General features: G+C 37.4%; 1 protein-coding gene across 6 annotated transcripts; it reads left to right on the forward strand.

Moving 5' to 3' along the window:
* Positions 1 to 3,649: 3,649 nt before the first annotated feature.
* Positions 3,650 to 9,066, forward strand: LOC104233031 (pentatricopeptide repeat-containing protein At4g14850). 6 transcript variants are annotated; one of them, XR_011406785.1, is made up of 4 exons: positions 3,650 to 5,258; positions 5,926 to 6,657; positions 6,758 to 6,815; positions 7,847 to 7,986. XR_011406785.1 is itself a non-coding variant. In XM_009786342.2 (2 exons), exons 1-2 carry the CDS (start codon positions 3,661 to 3,663, stop codon positions 6,389 to 6,391), a joined length of 2,064 nt encoding a protein of 687 aa, XP_009784644.1. In that variant the 5' UTR covers positions 3,650 to 3,660; the 3' UTR covers positions 6,392 to 7,435. The 6 variants fall into 6 exon arrangements, 1 of the variants encoding a protein (XP_009784644.1); XR_011406782.1 differs by lacking the exon at positions 7,847 to 7,986 and adding an exon at positions 8,215 to 9,066 and having other exon boundaries at positions 5,926 to 6,815; XR_011406784.1 differs by lacking the exon at positions 7,847 to 7,986 and adding an exon at positions 8,263 to 9,066 and having other exon boundaries at positions 5,926 to 6,815.
* The last annotated feature ends 2,173 nt before the right edge of the window (positions 9,067 to 11,239 follow it).

Genomic DNA, 11,239 nt, shown 5'->3' on the forward strand with positions numbered 1-11,239 from the left:
CCGCCCAACTTTAACCGTAACTATCTACTTTTATTTCTGTTGTATATGATTTAACTGCACAGTTTTATTTGGTAGTCTGGTCCTAGTCTCGTCACTACTTCGCCAAAGTTAGGCTAGACAATTACCAGCATATGGGGTCGGTTGTGCTGATACTACACTCTGCACTATGTGCAGATACTGATACCGGAGCGTTTGGACCGCAATGAGGGTGCTGTCTTCAGTCCACTCAGGCGACCCGAGATAGTCTGCAGACGTCCGCGGGCCTTGGCGTCTCCTTCTATCATTTCTCTTTCTGTTTTTACTTATTCAGAGACAGACTTATGTATTTCCATTCAGACCTTATTTGTAGTATTCTTAGATAGTCCGTGACTTGTGACACCAAATTCTGGGTAGTACTAGACTTCAAATTATGTATCAGAGTTTGATTGAATTATTAAGTTTTCGTCTTCCTCATTTCTGGTTATTTAAATTATTCCGTTGTTTAATCACTTATTATTTAAAATTATTGAATATGTTTAACAAAAAAGGTAATGATTTTATAATATTTGGCTTGCCTAGCTTTCACGAGTAGGCGTCATGACGACTCCCGAGGGTGGAAAATCCGAGTCGTGACAAGTGTATTTGTTCCGGATGTTACTTTTACAATTTCAATGCTTTTAATTTTAAGTGATAGCATCAAAAGTAATTCTAAATTGCTATATACTGGAAAGTGGGATAAAGCATTACCCTCTAAAATATCATCATATAACACTATCAGAAGAATATTGAAGTTGAAGATTATCATCCGAAAGCAAGTATGTATAATTTGCTCCTTCACTTTTCATAGATAATATACTCGCTTGCCTTATACGCACCTTCACGATATTTATATTTATATTTTATTTTTTCCAATATTTACCTTTGAAAATTTTATCCTCATGTTTCTTGGTATTGTTATGTACTTTTTGGTGTGTTTGGTTATCATATGGATCCACTCAGACTTAATTATTTTAACTTCATCTTTTGGGAAGAAATAGTGATTATTAACTTATTGACAAATTGGAAATCATAAGACTATTATCTTGTAGGAAAGTCAATTAAAGATGTCTGACAATAATGTGAATGGACTTGAAAAACATATGCACAAGCTAAAGCTTTATAGAAAAATTAGCAAAGTGCCCCGTTGAAGAAAATCTCTAAAAAAAGAAATGTGTGTTCAGTCCACTATCAGTTTATTTAGGTAGACGAATTACTTTAACTTTTTATAGATATATTAATTTATTTTGCAAGGTAGATACTTAATGCAATAATACTTTTGACAAATGACCTAGATTATTGTGTTGGTGTATATGCAGTCTTGTCAGTAAGTCTCATGATTGCAAAATATTGTTTTCAATCACATTATATTTGGAGAAATTCAAAAATAGTCAGATTTATAAGCGGTCATTCAAAAATAGTCACAGTTTCACGAGTAATCGAAATTTAGCCACTTTTCATGTAAAGATAAATTTGAACGAAAGCACTGTCCAAAATCCGAAAAAATACTCCAATATAATATAATGGAATTTCAGTACAATATACTGAAACTCCAGTATAATATACTATAGTTCCAATATAATATATCGGTCCAGCACAATATACTGGAACTTTTCGCGTGTTGGAGTTCCAGCATAATATGCTGGAGGTTCATACACGGGTGCACCGGTCTCCAGTATATTATGATGGAACTTTCCGCGTTGAAGCAAAATAATGACTATTTTTTAATGACTTTGCAAACACTGGCTAATTTTGAATGAACAGTCCGAAAACTAACTAGCCCGTACTATTTTTACCATTATATTAGATGATAAAATAATTATACATTATTTCAAAAAAAATATAACTTTTGTTATTTCTTTGCAGCTACTACCAGCAGTAAAATTTTAAATTTATTGTTATATGTTATCATACATGTGATGTTCCTCGGGGTGTGTCTTATCGTATTATGGCGTGCCCTATCACCCTAAATCTAGATGGAAGCCTCACTATTTTTGTATGCTTTCATCAGCTGTTATTATTAAAATTGTGATTAGGATTTTCAGATTTACTATCTTCTTATGAGTCAGCTAAATATGATTGGCATTCATTATTTCAGTATCTTACCCTTTTTATTTACATATTTTCTATATTATATCCCAGACATATTTTTAATATATGTATATAATTTTGTTAAACTTTTATGTACTAATATAGGATACGTAACGAAAAACTAGTACTCCCTCTTTTTCAATTTAAATGACACATTTTTCTTATTAGTCATTCTATAAAGAATTATATATATATTTTAATTGTAATTAATTCAACTTTAAATTCTTTATTTTACCCTCAATTAGAAGTTTTTATAATCACTCAAACATCATGATCCCACAAAGCTTTTGACCCTTAAAGCTTTTAACACCACAAGTTTCAAAGGAAAAAATAATTCTTAGAACCCCATGCGGAGCAAACAACCGTAAAAATTGCACTGGGCGCCCTATTTGGTCGCCCCCATTTAACCTATACCTATTTTTTTTAAAAAGTTTTAACTTGTACCCACTTTTTAAACAACTTCAGCCTCCTTTCTCCGACTTCTTCTTCTTCTTCTTCTTCTTCTTCTTCTTCTTCTTCTTCTTCTTCTTCTTCTTCTTCTTCTTCTTCTTCTTCTTCTTCTTCTTCTTCTTCTTCTTCTTCTTTCTTCTGCTGTTGTTGGTGCTGCTATGAAACTTCAGTTCATGGGATGATTGCCATAAATATGTTTATCAGATTATTTAAAAATAAATTATAAATAATTACGTAAGTTAGTAGATAATAATTTGTGAATATTTCCACGTACGTAACTTAGTAGACAATGATAAGTCTGTTCTTTTCACGTTTATTGTTTTCAAAATTTATGATTTAGATACTGTTGGCAATCTGATTATTTATCTAGTATGTTAGAAAGCTTTTTCAAAAACTTCAACTTATATAATGCTGAAGTTTTTACAAATGAACTAAATTACTTTAGCATTTTCTGCTGAAGTTTTTGAAAAAGCTTTATGACAAAACTAATGAATCCAGGACAAAAAAAATTCAGCTTTTAGTGATGAAATTTTTACAAATGAACTAAATAACTTCAGCATCTTCTGGTGAAGTTTTTGAAAAAGCTTATCCAGGACAAAAAAAAACTTCAGCTTATTTAGTGCTGAACTTTTTATAAATGAACTAAATAAGTTTGCATCTTATGCTGAAATTTTTGAAAAAGCTTAATGGCAAAACTAATGAGTCCAGGACAAAAAAAAAACTTCAGCTTATTTAGTGCAATTACAAACAAAAACTTCAGCAAATAGAGAACAAAACTTCAGCTACTATGCTTAAGTTCAGCAAGTACAAACAAAAACTTCAGGACACTTGGTTCAACACACTTGCTACTTTAGGCCCGTCTACTAGAATGATGAAGTTTTGTGTGATTGACTTTGCTACTTCAGCCCCGTATGTTGAAGTTACGCGAAAAAGTGGGTACGCTTGTAAATTTTATTATAAAGCGGGCACAAGTTAAAACGTGATCCCAAAAACGGGTAGAGACATAAATGCGCACCCAGCCTCGTTTAAATTGAAATGGAAGTAGTATATATATAAATAGACTAGCGTTATTACCCGTCATTGGCGTGGCCACGGAGCGACTCCATGCCCTTCCTGAGCGCCAACGCTCTTGGATCGCTGATTGAATCAGCCGTATCAACTCAATCCCTTCTTCTTGGGCGAGCAGCTCATGCCCATATAATCAGAACTCTTGAACCCCCTTTTCAACCTTTCCTCTCCAACCATCTCATCAACCTCTACTCCAAACTCGACGCACTCGACTCAGCTCAACTCCTCCTCTCGCTCACCCCGACTCGTTACCGTTCTGTTGTCACCTGGACCGCTCTCATTGCCGGCTCCGTCCAAACTGGTCATTTTACCTCCGCGCTGTTACATTTCTCTAACATGCGCCGTGAGTGTGTTCAACCCAATGACTTCACTTTCCCTTGCCTTTTTAAAGCTTCTGCGTTTTTGCATTCCCCCGTTACTGGTCAACAGCTTCATGCACTGGCATTGAAAACTAGCTTGATTGAGGATGTTTTTGTTGGGTGTAGCGCATTTGACATGTACGGTAAAACGGGTCTACGGGAATATGCGCGGAAGATGTTTGATGAAATGCCGCATAGGAATATAGCCACGTGGAATGCACGTATTTCTAATTCCGTGCTTGACGGGAAGTCTTACGATGCTGCTTTGAAGTTTATTGAGCTCTTGCGAGTGGGCGAAGAGCCACCAAACTCGATTACTTTTTGTGTGTTTTTGAATGCTTGCTCGGATGGTTTGTATTTGAAGCTTGGGCGGCAGTTGCATGGTTATGTGATTCGGCTTGGGTTTCGATCTGATGTCTCTGTTCTGAATGGATTGATTGATTTTTATGGCAAATGTCACGAGGTGAAGTATTCGGAGCTGGTTTTCGATGAGATAAATGAGCGAAATGGTGTATCATGGTGCACCATGTTGGCGGTGTATGAACAGAACGATATATGGGAGAAGGCTTTTATGGTGTTCCTTAAGGCAAGGAAGGAAGATATTAAGCCAACTGAATTTATGATTTCAAGTGCGCTTAGTGCTTGTGCAGGAATGGCAGTGCTTGAGCTTGGGAGGTCTATTCATGGTCTTGCAGTAAAGGCTTGTATCGAGAGTAACATATTTGTTGGCAGTGCACTTGTTGACATGTATGGGAAGTGTGGTAACATAGAAGATTGTGAGAGCGTGTTTTATGAAATGCCTGAGAGGAATTTGATAACTTGGAATGCAGTAATGGGTGGTTATGCTCATCAAGGGTATGCGGACATGGCATTGAGTTTGTTTGAGGAGATGACAAGTGAAAGCCATGACGTGGTGCCTAATTATGTGACATTAGTTTGTGTATTGACAGCTTGTAGTAGGGCTGGAACTGTTAAAATAGGCATGGATATCTTTGAATCTATGAGGAAAAAGTATGGGATTCAACCAGGGCCAGAGCATTATGCATGTGTAGTGGATATGCTTGCAAGGGCTGGTTTGGTGGAGCGTGCATACGAGTTTATCAAGAAAATGCCTGTTCCACCAACAGTTTCAGTCTGGGGGGCTCTTTTAGGGGCTTGTAGAGTTTATGGAAAACCTGAACTAGGGAAGGTTGCAGCTGACAATTTGTTTCAACTTGATCCAAAGGACTCTGGAAACCATGTTATTCTTTCAAATATGTTTGCAGCTGCTGGAAGGTGACATTTAGTTCTTTGTTTCCCTAAGATAGTTCTTGAACATCTTATTGCCTGCAAAAAGTTCACCAAATCGCAGTCTGTGTCCTTTCTTTTTTACTAACTTAATGTGTATAGAAACTGACATTCGAAGCTCCTCCACAGTGTGTTGTTAGTTTATTCTGTTTTCGACCATCTATGTTCTTGTTTTTTTTTTTTGGGATAAGGGACCATCTATGTTCTTGTTATCTTGTCATACAACTGTGAAGCTATCCTAGGAGAACAGAGGGCCTGTTAATCTATATTTAACTTTGTTTTTGAAACATTGCATGAAATTTTACTGTTAAGTCCAAACCTGTTAACCCTTTGAAGGACCAATAAAGTTCTTTATCTGTGTTACTACGACAGCTGGATTCAGGAAATATCTCTTCCTCTATTCTCATTTATGACACTCTTTCTGTTTTGGGAACCCAAAGTATTTACACATTTTCATCAATACTATTATACTATTAACTTTGGCTTGGAAGGAGAGGGTGTGGGGGGGGGGGGGTTGTCATGCTTGACTATTGCTTGTCCCTTTTTATAAATTGGTACTTCTATCTGCAGAATTCAAGTTGAATGTTTGTCCATGGTCATTGGTATATAAGCTTGGTGTTCTCCAATACCTATTTATCATAAGAGGTAACTGCAGGTGGGAGGAGGCTAATCTCGTCAGGAAGGAGATGAAGGATGTGGGCATCAACAAAGGGGCCGGATTCAGTTGGATATCTGTAAGGAATTCTGTCCATATTTTCCAAGCAAAGGATACAATTCATGAGAGATACCCAGAGATTCAAGCAATGCTGGCCAAGTTAAAGAGAGATATGAAAGCAGCAGGTTATACTGCTGACACGAACTTTGCTCTGTATGACTTAGAGGAAGAAGAAAAGGAATCAGAAGTTTGGTACCATAGTGAGAAGATTGCACTTGCATTTGGTCTCATTGTTATCCCTCCTGGAGTCCCTATAAGGATAACAAAAAATCTGAGGGTTTGTGTGGATTGCCATAGTGCAATAAAGTTCATATCGGGCATTACTGGTAGAGAAATTATAGTAAGAGATAACAACCGCTTTCATTGTTTCAAGGACTACCAGTGCTCGTGCAGAGATTATTGGTGAATCTAGTTTAGGTATACCAGAGAATTCTGGTGGCTTCCTTGCCATTCTGCCACTGATCCAGGCACTAATTTACACTCATGATGTTGAAGTTGAGGGTCTGAACTGGAAGATTTCACCTCCATAAGTTTTCTTCACTTCCAAGGCGAAGCTGGAATTGCATACAAGGTCCACCATCCCCTGCTAGAGGCACGTTAAGGGCTTCACAAATCTGAAACTCAAAACTACGTGTAAACTGGCATTGCAGAAAAAAGCAGCTATGCTAACAGGTTTTTTAGCGCCTCAAGCATGAACAATATGAATTCTTCCAGTTCTATGGCATGTCATGTTATTATATCTTCACGCCGATGACAAAATAATTGAATGCAGGAAGAAGCTCCTGGTGCTGCCAGAGTACAAGTTTACGACTATTTCAACATGAAAACTTGTATGGTACTCCTTGCTTGCAGTTGTGTTGTAGATCCATATTCCTAGTACATATGCACAAACACACAGAAAGACAAAGACACAAAATAATAAAAAAACGATTGATATATTCACAAACAACAACTATGCCTCAATCCAAAAAAGTTGGTGTCAGCTATATGAATCCTGACTGGCGCTCCATTTAAGTGAGGGCATTTGGTCTGGTGGTATGATATATTTACTGACAAATCTAGATAAGTTAGTATGATATTTTAGTTGTAAAGCTCTTATGAAAAGATCATGAATTGTTCCATTGTTATTACTGATGAGCTGTTGTTCTCAACAAATATTTTGACCACAAAGATACCCTAGGAAGCTTTTTGGGTTAGTAAAATATGTACATAATTCAAGTTGTTGGTTCAGATACATGATAACTAATATTTAGTTTTCGCCATCATGACTTGGACACACCTCCCGTGATACCACTTTATCCATATTTTTGAAACCCCCAGTATCCAGAACTGAATATAAAAATTTTGAAGAAAGATGTAGGCAGAAGGAAGTCTTTTGTTGCTTATGGATTGAAAGAAATTGAATGTCCCACAGTAATAAGAATGATGTGGAAATCATGAAAAGATCTTTCTTATTTCACTTATCATTTTGATGTAAACAGAAAATATGGTGTTGTATAGACTACTGATAAAAATATGATAAATGTCAATGTTTGCCTCATGTTGAGTCATATAGACAACTCGTAAATACTTTCGACAGAGACTTGGTGTTAGTAATGAAAACTTGTCCAACGAAAAAGGTAGAGAGAAGGGAGAGAAGCTTATATTTGAATCTTTTGTTCATCTATCTTTGATTTCATTGGAGACCAAGTCGAGTCAAAGTTACAGAGAGTTCCAATAGGAGATTACTTGCATAGTTTCTCATTTAACAAATAATCAGGGATGTTTTTGGTATTTTGAACCTTGGTTCTGTGTTTTGAACTTGAAGCACTCACTTGCTAGTTAATTGCTGTTTATTAAATGTTTTTCTTCACTTCTCTAGTATGCAATCAAGGTGCCATGGAGAACTGTACGAAGAGAACACCGCTGGACAGGAAAATCTAGCAATTCTATTATTTAACAGTGACTCTAAGTTTGTTGAACAATTTTTTCCAGTGCCTCATTCTTTTCCCCCATCTCATATTAGTGTGACACTAAGGTAATTAGTGATTGAGCAAATTTTTGCTCTAAATTTAAGGTTGTATGCTGTTGCAACCTTGGAAATTTATAAGAAGTAAATTGCCTGCTTTCAAAGTTATTGGGCAGGACTTCGTAATTCTAGTTATACATTTCAGTTTAAATTGCACACACCTTCCAAAGAAAAGATTCTTCTATCTGGATTTTTAAGTTTTTATTTTTTAATTTTTTTAGGTGATGATTTGTTCTATTTTTTAGCTGAGTTCAAGAAACATTTCTCAGAAAAACACACTGGATGGCAGAGTTCAGTGAGTGGACATGCTAAGCTCAATTTGCTAGTTTGGAGGGTACACGGATTTCCTTGTTTGCTCTTGATTCGTGATGAAAGTTTAAACCATTTTGCATCAACACTTGTAGCTGCAAGAGATCAAGAAATGAGTTGAGTGATAATCAAAATGCTGTTACATTTGGCATATATAGGGAGAGAATAACACCTTTGCCCTACCTCTTGTGCTAGATTTATGCAATCCATTAGAGATAAACAAAGCATGCCCTCCTGTTTCAATTAAATCTGCAAAATTTCCAATTATCTCTTGCAACTCTCTTGCAAACTTTTTGCAAGATGAATATAGATGCCAGGTACTCAGAGTTCCATTGTGATTGAGGGTCATATCAGAAGCGAAGATGGTCCTAAGTGAAGATGTAAGAGACAAGCTAGGGCAATGCTCAATTTTGTGGGCATAACAGCCGTCTTCATAGGAGTTAGATTGTTGTATAACGAACTCTAGCAGGGGCATTGTTATGAGATTGCCGTGCACTAATCGATGGAGAATTGCAATGTGATATAAAACATGGAGGCAAAGAAAAGGCAGCAGACTATCTAGCAAAGGAGGGACAAGATGCAAATGGGGATGATGAGCTGATGGTTATCAACGATCCACCACAGTGCATGATGCAGTTACTTAGGGAAGATGCTATGGGAGGAACTACCACTAGGTAGTTGGCATTTTGGCGTGCAATGTAATTAAAAAGGGATGATTTTTTGTGGCATAACTTAACGAATTATTCCGTGCCACTTTTGAATGAGTTTAGTGAAGGTACTTAGAAGTTAGCGGTATCTTGGTAGCGTACACTAGGATGATTAAGGATATGTACGATGGTGCTAATACTCAGGTGAGGACTGTGGGAGGAAACTCGAAACATTTTTCAGTTATGATGGGGTGCACCAGGGATCAACTCTTAGCCCGTTCTTATTTGCCATGGCAATGGACGGGCTGACGCGGCACGTCCAAGGGAGGTGCCATGATGCATGTTATTTGCAGATGATATTGTGTTGATAGACGAGACACGAAGCGGGGTTAACGCGAGGTTAGAGGTTTAGAGACAGACTTTGGAGTCTAAATTTTTCAAGTTGAGCAGGACCAAAACAGAGTACTTGGCGTGCAAATTTAGTGACGAGACCTTGAAGCAGACGTGGATGTGAAACTCTATACTCAAGTCATTCCCAAGAGAATTAGTTTCAAGTATCTCAGATCGATTATACATGGTAACGGGGAGATCAACGAGGATGTCACACATCGTATTGGAGCGGGATGGATGAAGTGGAAGCTTGCATCCGGTGTTCTATGTGATAAGAATGTGCAGCCAAAACTTAAGGTAAATTTTACAGAGTGGTGGTTCGACCAATCATGCTGTATCGGGCGGAGTGTTGGCCAGTCAAGGGCTCCTATGTGCAGAAGATGAAAGTAGCAGAAATGGGGATGTTATGATAGATGTGTGAGTGTACTAGGAGGGATACGATTAGGAATGAAGCTATTCGGAACATAGTGGGAGTGGCATCTGTGGAGGACAAGATGCGGGAGTCGAGGTTGAGATGGTTCGGGCATGTTAACAGGAGAAGTATTGATGCTCCTGTTAGGAGGTGTGAGAGGTTGACCATGACGGGTTTGAGAAGGGGTCGAGGAAGACCTAAGAAGTACCGGGGAGAGGTGAATAAGTAGGACATGACGTGGCTTCAGCTCATTGAGGACATAACCCTTGATAGGAGAGTGTGAAGGTCGAGGATTATGGTAGAAGGCTAGGAGGTAGTTTGAGAGTTTCCCCCCTTTCTTACCGGTAGTATTAGTAGCACGCATGTACTTTCTTATTTCTCGGATTTATATTACATCATGTTGTTTAGTTTGTTTCAGTTATCGTATTCTCCTGTTGTTACTATTTTGATACTGCTTATTCCCCCCCCCCCCTCTTTCTTTCTTTTTCTTCTCCTTCTGCTTCTTTTCTTCTCCCTCTTCTTCTTCTTCTTCTTCTTCTTCTTCTTCTTCTTCTTTTTCTCCTCCCTACTTTCTGAGCCGAGGGTCTATTGTAAACCTCTCTACCTTCACTAGGTAAGGCCTGCGTAGACACTATCCTCTCCGGATCCTTTATGTGAAAATATACTGGGTATATTATTGTTGTTGTTTTGAATGAGTTTGGTTTAGAAATTGTGTTATTTTAACTCAATAGTCCATACGCACTTGATCTGCTTTACCATTGGTGAGAAAAATATCTTTAGGTAAACTGTGAAAGAATTAAGAAATTTCAAAAGAAAAAGCATTTACTTTCATCATATACAATTTGATTAACGAAAATTGAAAACAAGATTTCTTGTTACGCTCCATAAATATTCTTATGATTTTTGTGAATTTTGAGTTGTTTTTCCATGCTCCTCGGAATATCTTTATATCTGATATGGAACTCGATAAAAAAAATTGCAGATTCCACACGAAATTGTAAAGTTAGCCTAGGGTTGTCTAAGGGGGAGGATTACTCGGAACCGGTCTGGTTCATATCGATACCGCTGCCTCTCCGTCCAAGTTCAGTTGGAGGGTAGGGTAAGGGATTGGGGCTAAGAGGAAGGGGTGTGGGAGGGGACTGGTCAAAGTACTGTTAGAACCGATTTGGTTGGTATCCTTAAGGTACCGAACTGGTATCGGTTCGGTACCAAACTGGTACCCTTAACTTTTTCTTTAATCTAGCCATTTTTTGTCGTTAGTCGACGATTACTTTTTGACCCCTAATTTTGTTAAATTATATTTTGACCCTATTTTAAAACTATGAATACCTCATTTTATTCTTTTATTTATCATATAAAACTCTTCTATTTCTCTAATTCTCTTTCTCTCTATATCTCTAATTGCAATTTACGTTCTAGCACTTTAGTATTAGTAAAAAATTTCAAGCATCAACGTATACGGTTTCTTGGCACTACACTACTAGTTGG

The sequence above is a fragment of the Nicotiana sylvestris genome, chromosome 4 (assembly GCF_000393655.2).
Source record: "Nicotiana sylvestris chromosome 4, ASM39365v2, whole genome shotgun sequence".
NCBI classification, from domain to species: Eukaryota; Viridiplantae; Streptophyta; class Magnoliopsida; order Solanales; family Solanaceae; genus Nicotiana; species Nicotiana sylvestris.